The following is a 22,415-nucleotide window of genomic DNA, read 5'->3' on the forward strand; positions in this document are numbered from 1 at the left end:
GCGGCATCAAAATTCACACACTCTCATCAAGAAGAACAAGAGCAGCAGGCACACAGAACACCACCACCTGCAAGTTCTCCTCCAAAATCCTCACTTGCTGTCCTTTCATCATTGCTGGGTTAAAATCTTGGAACTCCCTCTCTGTCACCACTGGGTGTATAAACCTCAAAAATTGCAGCAGTTCTATAAGGTGGCTCATCCACCATAGTATGTGCATGGCTCCATAGCACAGAATTGACCCTAACTTCACATTTAATGGACGCAGGACAACTAGTGCAAAGAAATAGAAGAAAGTCACACTTGTGCTTTGAGCCCACTGTTCTGGTGTTGGTGCTGAAATGCATATATTTGTACAGAATGAGCTGAGTTTGGCCCGGGATCTAATTTCTCTGCTTTACCTGAGACTGCATGATGTTGACACTAGGTTTCTAAAGAAGATTCCTTTTATGCCCCAGCTAATATAATCTTTCAGTCAGCAGCAAAGTCCACTTGATAGAAACCTAAAATACTGGAAGTGATACCGAATGAGTGTTCGGGATTAGTCACCCATGTTTTCAAAGTTTACTGTAATTCAAGTGGTGATTGAGCTCCAGGCTCACTCTTCTGCCATATTCATGGTCAAATAAGGTCCCATTTGTAAATTTCAGTCTGTAAACTAGGCAGACCACATCCTCTTCACTCTCTGACTCTACATCCCCTTCGCTCTCCGACTCCACATCACCTTCGCTCTCTGACTTCACATCCCCATCACTCTCCGGCTCCACCTGCCTCCACAGCCCATCACTCTTCTGCCCCGCATCTCCTTCGCTCACTCACTCTGCATCCCCTTCACTCATCGACCCTGCATGCCTTTGTATCATCATTCACCCCACATCACCTTCACACTCCACACCCCCTTTCCTTGTTTCCTGTGCATGAATTTCTATCTATTTATCTACCCATTTTTCTTTTATTCTCCTTGATGTGTTTCCGTCTAGTTTAAGCCAATGCTTTCTCGGTCTAGCTGGATTTTTGCAAAAATGCACAGTGTGAATGAATGCCTATCTTTTTTTTCAAATTGAAAAACAGCAATTTGAAAAACTGGTGGCTAGCTATTTGCTTTCAAATTCAATAAAAGGCTGAAAAAAAGAAGCTGCATCTATATTTCAAGAAAAACAAGCTTGTTCTGCATTTACTACTGGAATAAAATGCTCAAAGTCCAGGCTGTTGTTTGACATGATCCTGGAGTGATCGAAGGTTAGTAAGTTCACAGTCCTTTCAGCACTAAAGCTGATAGATCCCTAGTTGCTTTAGCAATTTCAGTTAGACTATTCTCTGTACCAACTTCAGTTACAACAGGAACTGATGTGGAAATATTTAGGTGCAAGGTGGGGAATGGGCTTTCTTTAAAATAACAGGGAAATCTTTAAACTGGCTGACTGCAGAAAACCTTTAAACATAAAAAGATCCAAAGTAGCTTGTCAAAGAATTGGACAGCTGCTTTGAATTAATGTCTCAGGTTAAAGCTGCAGTTTCAGGCAATATTTGCAGTGGTATTGATCGAAGGTGCCCTGAACAGAGGTCACATATTCACCAACATCCTAATCAATGTTTCACACATGATGCTTCACCAGCAGCGATTTATTAATTTTAATTGCTCGCATTCAATCACAATAAATCTTTGATTATAATAACACTGTTTTGCATCATTACTTTTAGAAAGAATGTAATTTCTGTGCACTGTTATTATGTCTGTATGCATCTATATATGAAAGTATAGGACTTAAACTTATATACTCATGTAAAAGCCGATCACGTTGTAAAACCCGACCCCATGACTTTTGGCTTAAAATTAATTTTACATATACTTTTTGTAAAAGCCAACCCTAGATTTTATAGGGATCAAACTGCTTTATGATTATTAACTGCTTACCAGTAATTACTATAGTTCATTAGTTTAGGGCATACGCGATGACCATTCTATTTTCCCTCTGCCAATTTTAGTGGCAATCACCCAACCAATTGCCAAGGCTAATGATCTACCACAATGCCTCCGAGAAGGAATAACAATTACGCAGTTCAATTTAAGCTGAAGAACAAAGTGGCAGAATGAGTTAAAAAACACCGACAAAATGATATCATCAAGGGCAGAGCCTTCCCACTCTGCACCCTCAGAGAATAATAGAAAGATGGTATTCCAAAGCCATTGAAAGATCATGGAAAAGATTCATGAGAAGGCACGATTTATTACGCCATCAAAAACAACAGTGAGTGAGATTCTCCGTTTGTGAGACTAAGGGCGCGATCCTCCAGCCACGCTGCGCCGGAAAAGCAGCTCACCGCAGTGCAGCGTTGAAAGCCAGGAGACCCTGCTCCCGGGATCTACCCGGCTCGCAACTCCTCGCGTGATTCAACGGAGATTCACCGTGGGCAGGATCACTTTATGGCAAATCTGCATATTAGAGCGAGGCTGTAAGCCTTACTCTAATGTGCAGATTCCCGAGGTACCTGAGGTTTTGCGATTCAATCCCTTCGCCTCAGGCGAGCGCCGTTTGGTCTTGGTCCCCACAAACGGGGACCAGATGGAATGGCACTCATGGGGGTCTCCAAGGGGATTGGAGGCCCACAGCTGCATGCCCTTTGGTCAGGGTGGTGCCCTGGGACTACTGGTGCGAGCCTGGCACCTAGGCTGTGGCACCCTGGCAATGCCAGCTGGGTGCCAGCCTGGAACTGCCAGCTGGTGGGGACACAGCCAAGATACCAGGTTGGCACTGCCAAGGTGTCACATTGACATTTTGTGCGCGCTATAGGAGGGTCCCCCGGCCCCCTAACGCCGGGGATCCCTCCTATATTGTGTTTAGGCTGGCGGGGGGGGATGTTGGGGACTTTTTGGGGGGCTTTGGAGATCAGGTCGTCATTTAAAAATGGCGTCCCGATCTCTCGTTATAATGGGGAGTTCCGGCGAGTGGAGCTCCCCATTGTAAAAAACGGGGCTTGCCCGGCACGGGTGTTGGAGGGGTGCGGGGGGGACCCTCCTATATTGCGTTCGGGCTGGAGGAGAGATTGGGGATTTTTGGGGGGAACCTCCGAGATCGGGTCGTCATTTAAAAATTGCTTCCCGGTCTCTCGCTACAACGGGAGTTCCGGTGAGCGGAGCTCCCCATTGTAAAAAACAGATTCATGTGTGGCCTCGGCTGCATATTCCTTGTTCAGGCCCCTTTTTCAAAGCGAGTCGCGTAGAATAGCCATGTGTTTCTTGGCACTGCGTGTGCTGAGAGACACGCATCTAAACGCACTCGCTTGGGACTTTGTTCCCTTTTGGGGGGAACATAGGTGGGCTTTGATTGGCCTCTCTGGGAGTGGGGGGTATGATGTGAGGAGTGAGGGACAGGAATGATGCTAAGGGATTAGAGGGAGTGACTCACCGTAGCTGCCCTAAGGAGGTCATTCAACTTTTTTCTGCACTATTTGCCGGTCCACCTGGGGAGGCTGACAGCATTGACCGCCTCGGCCACCTCCGCCTAGGCCCTAAGCGTTGACGTCGGGATTGAATTGCGCGTAGTTCGTGTTCCCGTTGGAGGCGCTATTTGTGGAGCAATTCAGGACATGCTAATGAGCCAGCACTTTGCCCACGTGAATCTAGAGCAATTCTCATTCCCTGCGCCGTCGAATTTGATGGGGACGGAATTGGCGCTGGAGAGCTTGACAAACTGGAACAGCTTATAAGCACTCCACTCCCCACACTCTCATTCCAGTCAAAAAGATGGCAGAAAGGAGAGCTGCGCCAAGGTTCACTGAGACTGAGCTTGATGGAATATTGGATGCGGTGGAGGAGAGGCGGGACACCCTCTTCCCCAGGGTGGGCAGGAGGCTGCAGCTCTCTTCTGTCAACCAGGCGGAGGTGGCCGAGGTGGTCAGCGCAGTCAGCCTTAACAGGCGGACCGGCAAATAGTGCAGAAAAAAGTTGAATGACCTCCTTACGGCAGCTACGGTGAGTCACTCCCTCTAATCCCTTGGCATCATTCCTGTCCTTCACTCGTCACATCATACCCCCTCTCCCATAGAGGCCAATCAAAATCCACCTGCTTGCATCTCCCTCACATCCCCCCCCTGCACCAAACCCCAACACCTATATTGTCCTTTTTGGCCAGTTGCCTTGCACACATATGCCACCAGCTACAGATCACCTGTGTAACCTGCCTCCATGCATCTCACCATGATGAGATGTATCCCCTAGGAAAAAACAGCCCATAACAGAAGAGAGCGGGAGAAGACCGGAAGGGAACTCATGGACCTCAGGGCTCTAACTGCCGCGGAGCAGAGGACGATGTAGGTAGCCTGGGAGTTGCAGGAGAGGGCTTTCTCCGAGGAGGAGGTAGGCATGCAACAACCAAGTGAGCTCCCAATGTAGAGTGATGAGGGACATGCAAGCAGGTGGGTCATTAGCAAGTGAGTCACTCCCTCCCACAGACCATTCCTTCCCAAGTTCTCACTTTGTGTCTTGTCTTTTGTCTTGCAGGATCACCATTAGACCATGCTGGCCCGTCTGGGGTACCTCACCACCAGCCACATCCCCAGCATATCCCGGAGAACCAGTCCAGGGAAGACACTGCCTTCTCGTCATTGCTGTCACCTGCACCCTCCACCATAACAGATACTATCATTTTGGTGGGGTATTTTAGTGAAGAGGCTCCTGGTGCGCACATCACATATGCTACGGCATGAGGGACTCCTGAGGGAGTGGACAGTCGGAGGGCTGCCTGTTCCCAGGAACCAGCTGTAATCCAGACAGGTCTCACACATCTGGAAAGTATGATCCCATCCCTGGTGGAGATGCAGACACAGAGCCAGGATTTGCAGGACGGGCGTCAACAACATTTCAGCATCTGCAAGTGCACCTGGAGCGGTCCAACCACCTTCAGGCACAGGAGATGGTGACGACAATGAGTGGTACCCAGGCCCACACTAAATGGGTGGCGTCCACAGTGGAAGCCTTGGATCAAAAAGTCACAGCCATGGGTCAAGACATCCAAGGCTTGGGGCACTCTCTGCTGCGGATGACTGAGGCTTAGGACAGGGGGCCAATCATTCATTTCTCTTTGTTATTGATTTTATTCGGCTGTGATTGACAGCTTCCACGCACTCCAGCTGTCAGAATTGTTCCATTCTTCTTCCTGCATGGTTCAGTAACTCTGAAGTGCTGTGTTTCTAAACATTAATCTTTGATTGACAGCGCCTGGACTACTTCAAACGGTGCTGTCAATTTCTAGCTGAGCACTTCAAAATCACTCAACCGTGAAGGGAGGTGATTGGAAAGCACTTAATTCTGTGCCTGAAAGAGAAATAAATGAATTGCTTGCAAATCAAAGATCTGCAGGGTTTAAACACAGCTGACTGGTTTTCTATTTCCAGGAATTGATAGGTGCTGCTTCCTGTGTTTGAACCAGCAGGTGTATTGCCCAGGTGAGTGGTGAAGCAGTGATATTTTTCACTGCCTCTGTCTGGACTGACCTCTAGCTTCCAGACAGGGCACTCTCTTCTGCGGGAAACCACCTGAGAGGGGTCTCTTTCTTCGGAGCTTCTTGACATGGTTCTCTCCTGGGGGGCTTGCTGACAGCGATCTCTCTTCTGAGGAGGCTTACTGACCGGAGTCTATCTTCTAGGGGTTTCCTGACAGGTGTCACTTTTCTGGGGGGTCAGTGGGGGGGGATATCCTTATTTAGGGGATCTCTGGTAGGGAGGGTTGGGTCACCTCCGTACTGGGGAGAATGGGGGGGCCCAGAAAATCCGGGGGTAGGGGGCAGAATTGCGCTGCAGAAGGGGGGACTGAATTGCGATGCGGGAGATTGGCCGACCGTTCAAAATGGTGGCCCGATAGCAGGATTCCCTTGAGAACCCCTTGCAATCTTCGCCATGCATAAATTTGCATGGCGAAGGATTGGGAATCGCTTGGAGCACAAATCAGGTGCAATTCAGCTCTGACAGGAGAACATAGGGCGGGATTCTCCAGTCTCCGATGTCGAAATCGCGTTCGGCGATCGGCTGGAGAATCCCCATTGGTGCTGGAATCGGGGGCAGTGCGCTTTTGCGATGCTCCACCCCCTCCAATACGGCATACTGGGAGTACGCCGCACACCGTTGGGATGGCCTCAGGACGTCACCTGAGGCCCTCCCCGCTGGGCCGAGTTCCCGAAAGCATGGAACACATCCCATTTTTTTTTCGGGAACCCGGCGTGGCGGCTGGGGACTGAGTCCAGCGCCGCCACAGTCGGGTGGGAGCTGTTCCGCAGGCAGCGGGGGCTTTGCCAGGGGTTGGGGGCACTGGTGGGGGGTGGTCCGGGTGTGGCAAGCCTGGTTAAAGGGGGACAGTTTTTGGCAGGCCGGGTCCGCACGCAGTCACGCCATGTTGCACGGCACGGCAGCTGCTGGCCGCCGCCATGCGCGGCCACGGACCCGGCAATTCTCCGGCCGTATCCGCAGCTAAAGCCGGTGCTCTATGCTGTGTGCCTGCTAGCCCCCCACCAGACGGAGGATCAGTGAAGCTGTTGCGCTGTTTTTTCGGGCATAAAACGCCACTATAGATGCCTTTCTAAAGAATAAAGGGATTCGGGGATATGGTGTACGGGCCGGAGAGTGGAGCTGAGTCCACAAAGACCAGCCATGATCTCATTCAATGGCGGAGCAGGCTCGAGGGGCCAGGTGGCCTACTCCTGTTCCTAGTTCTTATGTTCTTATTCCCACACCGGCGTCAGCACTTAGTCTTCAAATCAGAGAATCCACCCCAAAGTCACCCAAACGGAGAATGTTGCCTCTAAATAAACTTTCGCAATTAATAAGAATTCTTTAGTGTTTCTCGTTTTTAATTTATTCCATTGTTACATTCTTTTTTAGAGATCAAATTAAACACGCATGTCAAACTCTCAGAAACATTACCCACATAAAAGTCAACCCAGTGACCTTTGGCCTAAAAAGTTAGTCTAAGAATTTTGACTTTTACACCAGTATACAGTAGCACCTTTCGCTAAACACCTTGGGACATCCAAAAGCTCTTTACAGACAAATAATTACTTTTGAATTGTTCCATCTAAGAAGCAAAGCAGCCAATTTGTACCAGGCAAAGTCCCACAAACAATAATATGACGATTAAATAAGCTGTTTTTAGTTGCGTAGGTTAAAGGATTAATATTGGTCAGTATAGAATACATGAAGATCATCCTTTCTTTTCTTTGAGATCATTTTTACATAATATGATACAGACATGTGAATCGCTTTTCGGCCTGTGAACCTAGGGTAAATTATTCAGCCACATGCAAGACTCTTACAAGAACTACAGTGTTGTCATGATATTTGGATCAGCATATCATGGTGCAATCAAACACACACTGATGTACATGCAGTAGGACCAACCAACACACACACAACATCGCAGCCAATCACCAGTGAGAGCACACGCACTATAAAAACAGGGGACACTACGGTTCCCGCTCATTCCAGCAGCAGCCAGCTCAGAGCACCGAGCTCAGAGCCTGCCACTCAGACATTCACCATGTGCTGAGTGCCTCACCCAAATAGTAATAGGACAGGGTCCACAGATTAGCTGGTAATGCACGTACCCAAGTTAGCAGTGTGCTGTTATAGTTAAGTAGTAAATAAAATTGAGTTACACCATCTCCAGCCGTGTTGGATCGTTTGTACACCAGAACACCCAACACGACATGATACAAGAAGTGGACGCAAGCCAGCGCCTGTGAGACCTACCTGCAACGTAACAGCAATCCACCGTCCTGCACCATGGAGAACATCAACCCGCCGCCGCCGCTCCGAATCGCTGGCAATCTCGGGGTCAATTGGAAACTGTTCAAACAGCGCTTCCAACTCTTCCTCGAGGCCACAGACAGGGAGAATGCATCGGACACCAGGAAGATTGCCCTTTTTCTCTCCACGGCGGGGCAACACGCCATCCACATGTTTAACTCCCTTACATTTACAGACTGCGATGACAAAACCAAATACAAGACGGTGCTCCTGAAGTTCGACGAACACTTCAGCGTTGAAGTAAACGAGAGCTTCGAGAGGTACCTGTTCCAGCAGCGCCTGCAAGGTAAGGACAAAACTTTCCAGTCTTACTTAACACACCTCCGCATCCTCGCGCAGTCCTGCGGCTCTGGGACCACCTCTGACTCCATGACACATGACCAGATAGTTTTCGGAGTCATGTCGGACACCCTGCGCAGCAGCTCCTTCGGGTCAAGCAACTCGCCCTGGCGACTGCCGTCGAGACCTGCATCCTCCATGAGAACGCCACCAGCCGGTACTCATACATCCAGGCGGCCGAAACGGCGCGGCACGGGCCCCACGAGGTGGAGCAGGTCCAGACGATCGAGTACCTCCCGGGCCGCGGCCTGGAGGAGGCCGGCCATTTCGCGCGCTTTCCGAGGACTCCCGCGCTTGTACGCGCCAAAAGAGGGGACGCTGACGCAGAGGAACGCGATGCTCAGGCACACACACTGAGCAAGACCCCATCGCGCATGCACGGTGGCGCAACGGACGCATTGACGTCACGACGTGCGGCAACTGTGGCTCCGCCCATTTAAAGCGGCAATGTCCTGCCAAAGCGTGACAATGCTTACGCTGTGGCAGGTGGGGCCACTACGCTGCCTGCTGTCGAGCAGCTCACCCTGCCGACTCGTACCCGTTTAACCAGCCTTGCAGAAACATTCGGGCAATTCAACCCACGTTCACCGAGTCCGATCCCGACGTCACACAGAGCAATGACACTGAGGACAGGGAACCCTTCCGCGTTGCTGTCACCAACAAGAACAAGCTGTCCCCGAGTCGATTGCACCAGCCGCTGTCAGTGCACAGCATTGATCCGGACAATGAGTGGTGTGCCACCCTGACGGTCAACCGATCCCAGATCAGATTCCGCCTGGACACTGGTGCCTCCGCCAATCTCCTCGTATGGTCAGCATTCCAGACCCTGAAGGTTAAACCACCTATTCTGCCATCCAACTGTCAACTCGTTGACTATAATGGCAACGTCATCCCCGCCACGGGGTCGTGCCAGCTCGAAGTGACACACAAATCACGTAAAGCCACACTATCATTCGAAATCGTGTGCTCCTCAAAGGACTCTCTGCTAGGCGCACAGGCGTGCAAAATCCTCCACCTCGTTCGGCGTGTACACTCTCTCCAGAAGGCATGTCCGATTTCCCAGATGCAGACTTTAGGGCGCAGCTCAACTCAATCCTCACGCACAACCAGGATGTTTTCAAGGGCATGGGCACACTGCCCTACACGTACAAAATCCGGCTTAAACAGGATGCCACCCCGGTAGTTCACGCACCTCGCAGGGTCCCAGCACCCCTCAAGGACCGCCTCAAGCAGCAGCTGCAGGACCTTCAGGACCAAGGAGTGCTTTCCCGGGTAACGGAGCCGACTCCATGGGTCAGCTCCATGGTGTGCGTCAAGAAGCCTTCCGGCGAGCTCCGGATCTGTATAGACCCGAAAGTCTTAAATCGCAACATAATGAGGGAACACTACCCCATACCCAAACGTGAGGAGATCACGTGCGAGATGGCTCGGGCAAAAATATTCACCAAGCTTGATGCCTCAAAGGACTTCTGGCAGATTCAATTGGATCAGTCCAGCAGGAAGCTGTGCACTTTCAACGCTCCATTTGGCAGATACTGCTACAATAGGATGTCATTTGGCATCATATCGGCCTCTGAAGCGTTCCATCGCATCATGGAACAGATGATGGAGGGCATCGAAGGGGTGCGTGTCTATGTAGACGACGTCATTATTTGGTCCACCACACCTCAGGAGCACATCAGTCGCCTCCAGCGCGTCTTTAAACGGATACGGGACCAGGGCCTGCGTCTTAACCGAGCCAAATGCTCTTTTGGACAAACCGAGCTGAATTTCCTGGGGGACCACATCTCCCAGTTGGGGGTGCGGCCGGATGGCGATAAGGTGACAGCCATCACGGCCATGCAGGAGCCCACAGACAAGAAGGCGGTGCTACGCTTTCTCGAAATGGTCAACTTCCTAGGGAAGTTCATTCCCAACCTTGCTTCCCACACTACAGCTCTCCGGCACCTTGTCAGGAAGACAACTGAATTCCAGTGGCTTCCCACCCACCAGCGTGAATGGGAGGAGCTCAAGGTCAAGCTCACCACCGCCCCAGTACTGGCGTTTTTCGATCCTGCAAGGGAGACGGAAATCTCGACTGACGCCAGCCAGTCCGGCATTGGGGCGGTCCTCCTGCAACGGGATGATGCCTCATCATGGGCCCCAGTCGCCTATGCGTCACGGGCCATGACCCCCACAGAGCAGCGCTATGCACAGATTGAAAAGGAGTGCCTAGGCCTGTTGACTGGCGTTGACAAGTTCCACGACTATGTGTATGGCTTTCCCCAGTTCACTGTGGAGACTGACCATCGCACGCTGGTTGGCATCATTCAAAAGGACCTCAACGATATGACCCCTTGCCTCCAGCGCATTCTGCTCAAACTCCGGAGGTACGACTTTCAACTTGTCTACACCCCGGGTAAGGACCTCATCATAGCAGACGCTCTGTCCAGGGCAGTCAACACACCGTCCGACCCTGAGGGGTTCGTTTGCCAAGTCAACGCACATATAGCCTTCACTTCTGCCAATCTGCCGGCCACTGATGCACGTCTGGCCCACATTCGACGTGAGACTGCGGCCGACCCTCTTCTGCAACATGTGATGTGCCACATGACGGACAGGTGGCTCAAGGGACAATGCCCACAGTTTTACAACGTTCGGGACGACTTGGCAGTCGTTGATGGTGTCCTTCTGAAGCTGGACCGCATCGTGATCCCACACAGCATGCACCGGCTTGTTTTCGAACAACTGAACGAAGGCCATCTCGGCGTTGAGAAGTGCCGGCGGAGAGCCCGAGAGGCTGTGTACTGGCCGGGAATAAATGAGGACATTGCTAACACTGTGCTCAATTGCCCCACCTGTCAGCGGTTTCAGCCGGCACAACCCCGTGCGACCCTTCAGCCCCATGAGTTGGTCACGTCCCCCTGGTCGAAGGTGGGCGTGGACCTGTTACATGCGCTCAGCATGGACTACATCATCATCATCGACTACATTTCCAGCTATCCAGAGGTCATACACCTGCACAACACCACGTCATCGGCTGTCATCCGGGCCTGCAAAGAGACCTTTGCTCGCCACGGCATTCCGCTCACCGTGATGTCAGACACTGGCCCCTGCTTTGCGAGTCAGGAATGGTCTTCCTTCCCCAGCTCATACAACTTCACACACGTGACGTCCAGTCCTCTGCATTCTCAGTCAAATGGCAAAGCAGAAAAGGGCGTCCATATCGTTAAAAGGCTCCTCTGCAAGGCTGCTGATGCAGGATCTGACTTCTGCTCTCCTTGCTGGCCTATCGCTCGGCCCCACTGTCCACGGGCCTATCGCCGGCCCAGCTGCTTATTGGTTGCACCTTCAGGATTACTGTGCCAACCATTCACGTCCCAGACCTAGACTATGCTCCGGTACTTCGGTGGATGCAGCAACAGCGTGAGCAACAAAAGGCGACACATGATGCTCGGGCGACTGATCTTCCTGCCCTGGCGCCTGGAGATAATGTCAGCATACACCTTCCGGAGGGCGGCTGGTCGACAACCGCTGAGGTTCTCCGACAGATAGCTCCCCGCTTGTTCCTGGTTCGTCTGCCTGATGGCTCTATTTGCCGCAGCAATCGGCACGCCCTTCGTCTGGTTCCGCACTCGCTTACGTGATCCTGCACCGGTGCCACGCCCTCCTGTTGGCTCTGCAATGGACTTTGTTGACCTTCTGGACACCCTGCATCCTCCTCACTCGACCTTCGCCCGGCCCGTTCCTCAGCCGGTGGATCCTGACCCACCCTTGGGGCGGTCAACCCGAATTCGTCGCCCACCTGAAAGACTTAATTTATGAACCTTTTCATATTGGACTCACTGACTTGTTCTGACATACTGTTTTTGACTTTTTGCCATACTGTTTAAGATTTTGTTATTGTTTGTTAATGACATTGATTTCATTCTTGGTGTAACATAGTTAGTTTCTGCGCCTGGCACCTTCCTGTGTATATAGTATAGCCACATGTACATATTGTTGTAAATTTTGCACACACATGATTAGATGCACTCACCACACTTCTTTATTTATTATCATGTAGGCACATATTCTTTGCGAAAAGGGGGGATGTCATGATATTTAGATCAGTATATCATGGTGCAATCAAACACACACTGATGGACATGCAGTAGGACAAACCAACACACACACAACATTGCAGCCAATCACCAGTGAGAGCACACGCACTATAAAAACAGGGGACACTACAGTTCCCGCTCATTCCAGAAGCAGCCAGCTCAGAGCACCGAGCTCAGAGACTGCCACTCAGACATTCACCATGTGCTGAGTGCCTCACCCAGATAGTAATAGGACAGGGTCCACAGATTAGCTGGTAATGCACGTACCCAAGTTAGCAGTGTGCTGTTATAGTTAAGTAGTAAATAAAATTGAGTTACACCATCTCCAGCCATGTTGGATCGTTTGTACACCAGAACACCCAACACGACAAGTGTGACAAAAATGTAGATATTGTACTTTACCAAAGGTTGGCATCGCAATTTCTGGGACTGTTATAAATAGTTTACTATTCAGTATCAAATTATAATGAGCCCTTTAACTCCTTAGTTAATTTTTGGTGTGCGATTAGCGATGGTGGATGTGAGTACCATAGTCATAGATTGGCAGTAAATTGGCAATAACCATCAAGCAGGATTAGAAGAGTTGACTTCATATTTTCTGACAACAAAATTGATCATTGTCAATTATTTTCTTTCCCTAAGTCCTCTCCTGAAGGCTCAAAATCACCTTAGAGTGGCTGTTTAACAGGTTCTTGTTGCCGTTTAGTATTCCAACCCCCTCAGATTGTTCTGGAGTCTGGGAATTAAAAAATTAAATGCCAGGACACTGCTGCAAGCAATTTAGGAAAAAAATGTTTTAATTTTTTTTTCTAGGAAATCTTAAGTTTGTTGGTTACAGGTGATAGAAAAAGGCTATTTGACCAATTGTCATGATTCATCCAATTGGGCAGCAAGGAATCAGTCAATTTGAGTCATGACTGCATTTCCTCACTCTTTGTACAGGAATTAGGTACTGCATCTGAACTAATTCCAATCACCTGGCTGGAGGGAGTAGGGTGGGGAGGTAGGGGGTCAGACTGTAATTTCCCAGATTGTCCCACAAATTAGACTGGGTTTTTATTTTTTTCTTTGCTTTTCTCAGGAGATCACATGGTTTAAGATGAGCTGGAGACTGGATATCTTGTGATACATAAAGTAGTATAATTACTAGAGAGTAATTTCCTGTCCATTTTTGTTCATATGTTCATACTTTAGGAGTCCCTGAGGCCAACTGCAGCTGCCACCACACCCCATTCCCTCTCCACAACCCCAGACATGTGGCTCCCAGGTTCAGTTCAGTAAACTCTTGTCAGATTTGGAGTTAAAGCTGGAACAGTCGAGATGTCACTGGTTCATTTACAGTGCATTTAACAACTAAAGGACTGTATAACCAGCCTCCATTTTGATTAATGGAAAGCGAATGGCTAGCTAAGCAAAACATCTGGCTGCTGCAATTTCCTTCTGTGAGCGGGAATTTCCAGTCCTGCTGAAGTCGATGGACTTTTTACTGGCTTGCCGCATCCACCATGGCCAGACCTGCCACACTGGGGCCAGATGATCCTGGCCATTGCTGTCAACTTGTGAAGGCTTGTCAGTGATATTGAGTTTTTCTTGTCTCCTAGGGTACAGCGTTTCAACCTTCCTGCAATTGTTACATCCAGAGTGCAAGAGCATTCCAGAGCCCAACTTGCTTCCTGGACAACTCTCCCACGGTGCTGTTGGAGTGAAAGATGGGAAAGTCCAGTGGATCTCGATGGCCTTTGAATCTGTAAGCATTGAGAGAAAGAATATGAAGAAATTTATGAGCACCATGGTCACATTCATGAAATGTCACAAAACGCTTCACGTAGAACAAGTTGCCCTTAAGGCGAATGTTTTGCAATGGTTGCTTTTACAGGTGAACACACTGCTGTCTTCCACCAATTGTTATTGCCAATACTGCACAAACAAGGAATGATAGTCTGTGATTTTAGTGGCCATAGGATCATAGGCCCTAAAATTCTTGGGTGGGCATTTCTGCTACCGCAGTTGAGCAGTGTAGGACTGCTACCTATACTTGGGCCGGAACCTAATTACAAATCCCAGGAGTAGGGTCATCTATGTGGCTGGAACACGCTGCCCAATACCTGCAAGAGAACATCAATAGCACCTGTAGTCTAAAGCAGCGATGGAATATCAGGGCAGTATCACGCTACTCTAACTGTGGAGATGAGGTACAGTGAGACTCCAAAGTAAGGTGCTTTTTCTGATTCCTCTGCTCCTAATGAACTAAAAAGATGCAATGTAGTGATTGCCTTTCCATTGTAAAGATCTGCCTGGCTTCTTTACAGGGATCATTTGGTTTCAAGCCAATCTCTTACATGTCCTAAAGGTCCATCTAACTCTACATTCATTAACCTTTTGTCTTAATAAACCTTTGCCAGATTTACTTTTTTGTTAAAGTTTTTCTCTTCCTCCTGTTCCTGAAATTTCAGTCAACCTACCTCTACCTATGCCTGTCAATATTTAGCCATTGAAATGTACCACCATTATCCTCAGCATCTCTGTGCTAGCTAAAGGAAAGTCAGCAAAGATTCCTGCTGCTGATGGTTATCCATTTCTCTTGTTGAAATTTGTATGTGTGCAGTCATTGGGGTGTCTCCCCTTCAGGGTTTAAATTTTTGCTTTCTGTTGCTCAGGAAATCTCCTCTCAGTAGCTTCCCATCACATGTGGAAACCAGCGAGAATAATGCCTACAGCAAGCGATTTATTATTGCCACATTCACTGAGGGGCCAATAGTTGCATTCACCCTGGAACTTGTGCAAACATTGCAGCACATTATAACTGATGTGGCTTGTTGTGGGATTTCAATTCATGCAAATCAACATGCAGGCATCACTATGCCTGAAGCAGATAAGAGAATTAGTTTTCCAAAAGAGACCTTTTCAGCAAGAAATGTGCCCAAGACCCGAAGAGAAACTCAAAATATTATGCACGAGAGCAAAGTGACATGAGTCACAGTAGATGAGGCTTTCTTTAAGTCTCTGATGCCATCTGCTGCACAAGGCAGTTTTCTTCAATAAAACAAGAAGGATGACCAGAAACCATATTAGAGCTGATAGAAATTGTTACGTTTACAGTTGAGCTCATTTATAATTTCACAGTATGTTCCTCCGCAAGATCTGAACTGTTTGATTTGCCTCCATTATGGAGAGAAATGGGCAGAAAACCACATAAACTTTGGCATGGACTAGGCCCAACAAGATGCCGGGGCAGTAGGATTCTCCGCCATTGACAGGATACCCCAGCTACATAAGACATAGGAGCAGAATTAGACCACTCGGCCCATCGAGTCTGCTCCGCCATTCAATCATGGCTGATATTTTCTCATCCGCATTCTCCTGCCTTCTCCCCATAACCCCTGATCCCCTTATTAATCAAGAACCTATCAATCTCTGTCTTAAAGACACTCAGTGGTTTGGCCTCCACGGCCTTCTGCGGCAAAGAGTTCCACAGATTCACCACCCTCTGGCTGAAGAAATTCCTCCTCATCTCTGTTTTAAAGGATCGTTCCTTTAGTCTGAGATGGTGTCCTCTGGTTCTAGTTTCTCCTACAAGTGGAAACATCCTCTGCACATCCACCTTATCCAAGCCTCGCAATATCCTGTAAATTTCAATAAGGTACCCCCCCATCCTTCTAAACTCCAACAAGTACAGACCCAGAGTCCTCAAATGTTCCTCATATGCCAAGTTCTTCATTCCAGGGATCATTCTTGTGAATCTCCTCTGGACCCTTTTCAAGGCCAGCACATCCTTCCTTAGATACGGGACCCAAAACTGCTCACAATACTCCAAATGGGGTCTGACCAGAGCCTTATACAACCTCAGAAATACCTCCCAGGTCTTGTATTCTAGCCCTCTTGACATGACTGCCAACATTGCATTTGCCTTCTTAACTGCCGACTGAACTTGCACATTAACCTTAAGGGAATCATGAACAAGGACTCCCAAGTCCCTTTGGGTTTCTGATTTCCTAAGCATTTCCCCATTTAGAAAATAGTCTATGCCTAAATTCCTCCTTCCAAAGTGCATAACCTCACACTTTTCCACGTTGTATTTCATTTGCCCCTTCATTGTCCACTCTCCTAGCTTGTCCAAATCTTTCTACAGCCCCCGTGCTTCCTCAATACTACCTGTCCTTCTACAGATCTTTGTATCATCTTCAAACTTAGCAACAGTGCCTTCAGTCCCTTCTTCCAGATCATTAATGTATATTGTGAAAAGTTGTGGTCCCAGCATAGACCGCTGAGGCACACCACGAGTCACCGGCTGCCATCCTGAAAAAGACCTCTTTATCCCCGCTCACTGCCTCCTGCCAGTCAGCCAATCCTCTATCCGTGCCAGGATCTTACCGTTAACCATGGGCTTTTAACTTATTTAACAGTCTCCTATGCGGCACCTTGTCAAAGGCCTTCTGGAAATCTAAATAAATCACATCCACTGGTTCTTCTTTGTCTAACTTCCTTGTTACCTCCTCAATCTCTAACAGATTTGTCAGACACGACCTCCCTTTGACAAAGCCGTGCTGACTCAGTCCTATTTTACCATGCACTTCCAAGTACTTCGCGATCTCATCTTTAATAACAGACTCTAAAATCTTACCAATGACCCAAGTCAGGCTAACCGGCCTATAATTTCCTGTCTTTTGCCTCCCTCCTTTCTTAAACAGTGGTGTTACATTGGCTACTTTCCAGTCCTCTGGGACCCTTACTGCCTCCAGTGATTCCTGAAAGATCATCACCCCCCAGTGCCTCCACAATTTCCTCAGCTATCTCTTTTAGGACACTTGGGGTGTAGTCCATCCGGTCCAGGTGACTTATCCACCTTCAGACCTTTCAGTTTCCCCAGAACCTTCTTGTTAGTAATGGTTACTGCACTCACCTCTGCCTCCTGGTTCTCCTGGAGCTCTGGCATCCCATTGGTGTCTTCCACCGTGAAGACCGATGCAAAGTAACTATTCAGTTCGTCTGCCATTTCTTTGTTTCCTATTAATACTTCTCCAGCCACATTTTCCAGTGGTCCAATGTCTATTTTTGCCTCTCTCTTACCTTTTATATATTGAAAAAAACTCTTCCTAACTTCCTTTATATTACTAGCTAGCTTCCACTCATACTTCATCTTCTCCCCCATTATTGCTTTTTTAGTTGTCCTCTACTCGCTTTTAAAGGCTTCCCAATCCACTGGCATCCTGCTAATCCTCGCCACTTTGTATGCTTTTGCTTTAGCCTTTATGCTGTCCTTGACATCCCTCGTCAGCTATGGATGCCTTGTCCTCCCCTTAGCATGTTTCCTCCTCCTTGGGATGAATTTCTGTTGTGCCTCCCTAATAACCCCCAAAGACTCCTGCCATTGCTGTTCCACTGTCTTCCCTGCTGGGCTCCTTTTCCAATCAACTCTGGCCAGCCCCTCCCTCATGTCTTTATAGTTACCCTTATTTAATTGTAATATCGTTACATCTGATTGCAGCTTCTCCCTCTCAAACTGCAGGGTAAATTCTATCATATTGTGGTCACTGCAGTCTGCCTCATTACACATCATCAAATCCAGAATTGCCTGTTCCCTAGTAAGCTCTGTACACAAGCTGCTCCAAAAAACCTTCTCTTAGACATTCCACAAATTCCTTTTCTTGGGATCCACTACCAACCTGATTTTCCCAGTCCACCTGTATATTGAAGTCCCCCATGATTATTGTAATATTGCCTTTTTTATATGCCTTTTCTATCTCCTGATTTATTTTCTTCTCCACATCCTGACTACTGCTCGGGGGCCTGTACATAAGTCCCATCAGGGTCTTTTTACCTTTGCGATTCCTCAACTCTACCCACAGAGATTCTATGCCTTCTGATCCTATATCGCTCCTTGTTATCGATTTAACTTCATTCCTTACTAACAATGCAACCCCGCCCCCTTTGCCAATCTGCCTGTCCTTTCGAGAGTACATATATCCTTGGATATTTAGATCCCAGCCCTGATCCCCTTGCAGCCACATCATTGTGATGCCCACAACATCGTACCAGCCAATTTCAATGTGCGCAAGAAGCTAATTTACCTTGTTCCATATACTGCGCGCATTTAGGTACAACACCCTCAATCCTGCATTGACCATCTCCCTTTTCTTTTTCTTTTTTAAAATATTTTTTATTAAGGTTTTTTAACAACACAATTTTTTTCCCCTTACAAACAGTAACCCCCCCCCCGTAACAAAATAACGCAAAATCTGCCTGAGCAAGGTATATACATGGCAAGATGGTATATTTACATAGCTTTATACACTGGCTCTTGGCCGCACATATCGTTTCCCCCCATCCTCCATGCCATCTCCCGCTCGTCCATCCCCTCAAACAATCTCTCGTTCCCCCCCCCCCACCCCAGGGTTGCTGCTGCTGCTGACCGACCTTCTTCTAACGCTCCACGAGATATTCTAGGAACGGTTGCCACCGCCTGTAAAACCCCTGTGCAGACCCTCTCAAAGCAAACTTAATTCTCTCCAATTTTATGAACCCCGCCATGTCGTTTATCCAGGCCTCCAGGCTAGGGGGCTTCGCCTCCTTCCACAATAGCAAGACCCTTCGCCGGGCTACTAGGGACGCAAAGGCCAGAATTCCGGCCTCTTTCGCCTCCTGCACTCCCGGCTCATCCACGACTCCAAATATTACTAGTCCCCAGCTTGGCTTGACCCGGACTTTCACCACCTGGGATATTACTCCCGCCACACCTCTCCAGAACCCCTCCAATGCCGGGCATGACCAAAACATATGGACATGGTTCGCCGGGCTCCCTGAACATCTTTCACATCTATCCTCTACCCCAAAGAACCTACTCAGCCTCGCCCTCATCAAATGCGCTCTGTGAACCACCTTAATGTGAACCATCGTATCAGACTGAGCCTGGCACACGAGGAGGAGGTATTAACCCTACCCAGGGCATCAGCCCATAGCCCTTCCTCAATCTCCTCCCCCAGCTCCTCCTCCCATTTACCTTTCAATTCTTCTACTAGCGCTTCCCCCTCTTCTTTCATCTCTTGGTATATTTCCGACACCTTGCCCTCCCCGACCCATACCCCCGAGATCACCCTATCTTGAACTTCTTGTGCCGGGAGCAACGGAAATTCCCTCACCTGTCGCCTCACAAAAGCCCTCACTTGCATATATCTAAATGCATTTCCCGGGGGTAACTCAAATTTCTCCTCCATTGCCCCTAGGCTCGCAAATGTCTCGTCAATGAACAGGTCCCCCATTCTTCTTATCCCCGCCCGATGCCAGCCTTGGAACCCCCGTCCATCTTCCCCGGGACAAACCAGTGGTTACCCCTGATCGGGGACTACACCGATGCTCCCATTGCACCCCTGTGCCTTCTCCACTGGCCCCAGATCCTTAGTGTTGCCGCCACCACCGGGCTTGTGGTGTATTTTGTCGGCGAGAGCGGCAGCGGTGCCGTTACCAACGCCCCCAGGCTCGTTCCTTGACAGGACGCCATCTCCATCCTCTTCCATGCCGCCCCCTCTCCCTCCATGACCCACTTGCGGATCATCGCCACGTTTGCTGCCCAGTAGTAACTCCCTAGGTTTGGCAAAGCCAACCCTCCTCGGTCCCTCTTGCGTTCCAAGAATCCTCTCCTAACCCTCGGGGTCTTATTTGCCCACACATACCCCATAATACTCCTACCTACTCTCTTGAAAAAGCCCTTGGTGATCACAATGGGGAGGCACTGAAACACGAACAAAAACCTCGGAAGGACCACCATTTTGACCGACTGCACCCTACCCACCAACGAGAGCGGGAGCATGTCCCATCTTTTAAAATCCTCCTCCATTTGCTCCACCACCCTCGTCAAATTCAGTTTATGTAGGGCCCCCCAACTTCTGGCTATCTGGATCCCCAGATACCGAAAACTCCTCTCCGCCCTCCTCAGCGGTAGGTCCCCTATCCCTCTTTCTTGGTCCCCTGCCTGTAATACAAAAAGCTCACTCTTCTCTACATTAAGCTTGTAGCCCGAGAACTTTACAAACTCCTTCAGAGTCCGCATAACCACCACCATCCCCTCCATTGGGTCCGCCACGTATAGCAGCAGGTCATCCGCATATAGCGATACCCGATGCTCCTCTACCCCGCGGACTATCCCCCTCCATTTCTTAGACTCCCTAAGTGATATGGCCACGGGTTCGATCGCCAATGCAAACAACAGGGGGAAGGGGGCACCCCTGCCTCGTCCCTCGGTACAGCCGAAAGTACTCCGACCTCCGCCGGTTCGTCACTACACTCGCCACCGGGGCACTGTAAAAGAGCTTAACCCATCTAATAAACCCTCCCCCGAACCCAAACCTGCGCAATACCTCCCAGAGGTACTCCCACTCTACTCGGTCAAAGGCTTTTTCCGTGTCCATAGCTGCCACTATCTCCGCCTCTCCCTCCTCCGATGTCATCATTATCACGTTTAAGAGCCGCCGCACATTGGTATTTAATTGCCTGCCCTTTACGAATCCCGTTTGGTCCTCGTGAATCACCCCCGGGGCACAGTCCTCAATCCTAGTGGCCAGTACCTTCGCCAATAGCTTAGCATCCACATTGAGGAGCAAAATCGGCCTGTACGATCCACATTGCAGTGGATCCTTGTCTCGCTTTAGAATCAAGGAGATTGTCACCTCCGACATTGTCTGGGGCAGGGTTCCCTCCTCTCTTGCCTCGTTGAAGGTCCTCACTAGTAGCGGGGCCAGCAGGTCCACGTATTTTTTATAGAACTCCACCGGGAACCCATCCGGCCCCGGGGCCTTCCCCGCCTGCATGCTCCCCAAACCCTTACTCAACTCCTCCAACCCAATTGGTGCTCCCAAACCAACCGCCTCCTGCTCCTCCACCCTCGGGAACCCCAGCTGGTCCAGGAATCGCCTCATCCTCCCTTCCCCCCCTGGGGGCTGGGATCTGTACAGCTCTTCATAGAAGGCCTTGAATACCTTATTTATTTTCGTTGCACTTCGAACCGTGGCTCCCCTTCCATCTTTGATTTCCCCCTATTTCCCTCGCTGCCGCCCTCTTACGGAGCTGGTGCGCCAGCATCCGGCTAGCCTTTTCCCCGTACTCATAAGTCGCCCTTGCGCCTTCCTCCACTGTGCCTCCGCCTTGCCGGTGGTCAGCAGGTCAAACTCCGTCTGGAGCCGTCGCCTTTCCCCAAGTAATCTTTCCTCCGGGGCCTCTGCATATCTCTTGTCCACTCGCAAGATCTCCCCCACTAACCTCTCCCTTTCCATGCCCTCTGTCTTCTCCCTATGAGCCCTGATGGAGATCAACTCTCCCCTGATCACCACCTTCAACGCCTCCCATACCACCCCCACTCGCACCTCCCCGTTGTCGTTGGCCTCCAAGTACCTTTCAATACACCCCCTCACCTTCTCACACACCACCTCATCAGCCAGCAGTCCCACATCCAGCCGCCACAGCGGGCGTTGGTCCCTCTCCTCTCCCAGCTCCAGTTCCACCCAGTGCGGGGCATGGTCCGAAACGGCTATGGCCGAATACTCCGTCCCCTCCACTCTCGGGATGAGCGCCCTGCCCAGAACAAAGAAATCTATCCGGGAGTAAGCCTTATGCACGTAGGAGAAAAAATAAAATTCCCTGGCCTGCGGTCTTGCAAACCTCCATGGGTCCACTCCCCCCATCTGATCCATAAAACCCCTGAGCACCTTGGCTGCCGCCGGCCTCCTTCCCGTCCTTGATCTGGAGCGGTCCAGTGCTGGGTCCAGCACCGTATTGAAGTCCCCTCCCATTATCAGTCCTTCCACCTCCAGGTCCGGAATGGGCCCCAACATGCGCTTCATAAATCCAGCATCATCCCAGTTCGTGGCGTATACATTTACCAACATCACCCACGTCCCTTGCAACCTATCACTCACCATCACATATCTCCCTCCATTATCCGCTACGATAGTCTTGGCCTCAAATGACACATGCTTTCCCACCAGAATTGCCAACCCTCTATTTTTTGCATCCAATCCCGAGTGAAATATCTGCCCTACCCATCCCTTTCTTAACCTGACCTGGTCCGCCACCTTCAGGTGTGTCTCTTGGAGCATTGCCACGTCTGCCTTCAGTCCCTTCAAGTGCACGAACACTCGAGCCCGCTTCACCTGCCCATTCAGGCCCCTCACGTTGCACGTTATCAGCCAGATTGGAGGGACTCTCACTGGA

The 22,415-nt window shown here is 49.7% G+C and overlaps 1 protein-coding gene across 4 annotated transcripts in view; it reads left to right on the forward strand.

Annotated features, from left to right (window-relative positions):
* Positions 1 to 22,415, forward strand: part of disp3 (dispatched RND transporter family member 3) — an 876,012-nt gene that overhangs the window by 788,751 nt on the left and 64,846 nt on the right. For all 4 annotated transcript variants that reach the window (XM_072478461.1, XM_072478460.1, XM_072478462.1 and 1 more), the window contains one exon: positions 13,817 to 13,962. In XM_072478461.1, the coding sequence (XP_072334562.1) occupies positions 13,817 to 13,962 (146 nt within the window). The remainder of the gene's footprint in view (positions 1 to 13,816; positions 13,963 to 22,415) is intronic.

This window comes from Scyliorhinus torazame, chromosome 16 (assembly GCF_047496885.1).
Source record: "Scyliorhinus torazame isolate Kashiwa2021f chromosome 16, sScyTor2.1, whole genome shotgun sequence".
NCBI lineage: Eukaryota > Metazoa > Chordata > Chondrichthyes > Carcharhiniformes > Scyliorhinidae > Scyliorhinus > Scyliorhinus torazame.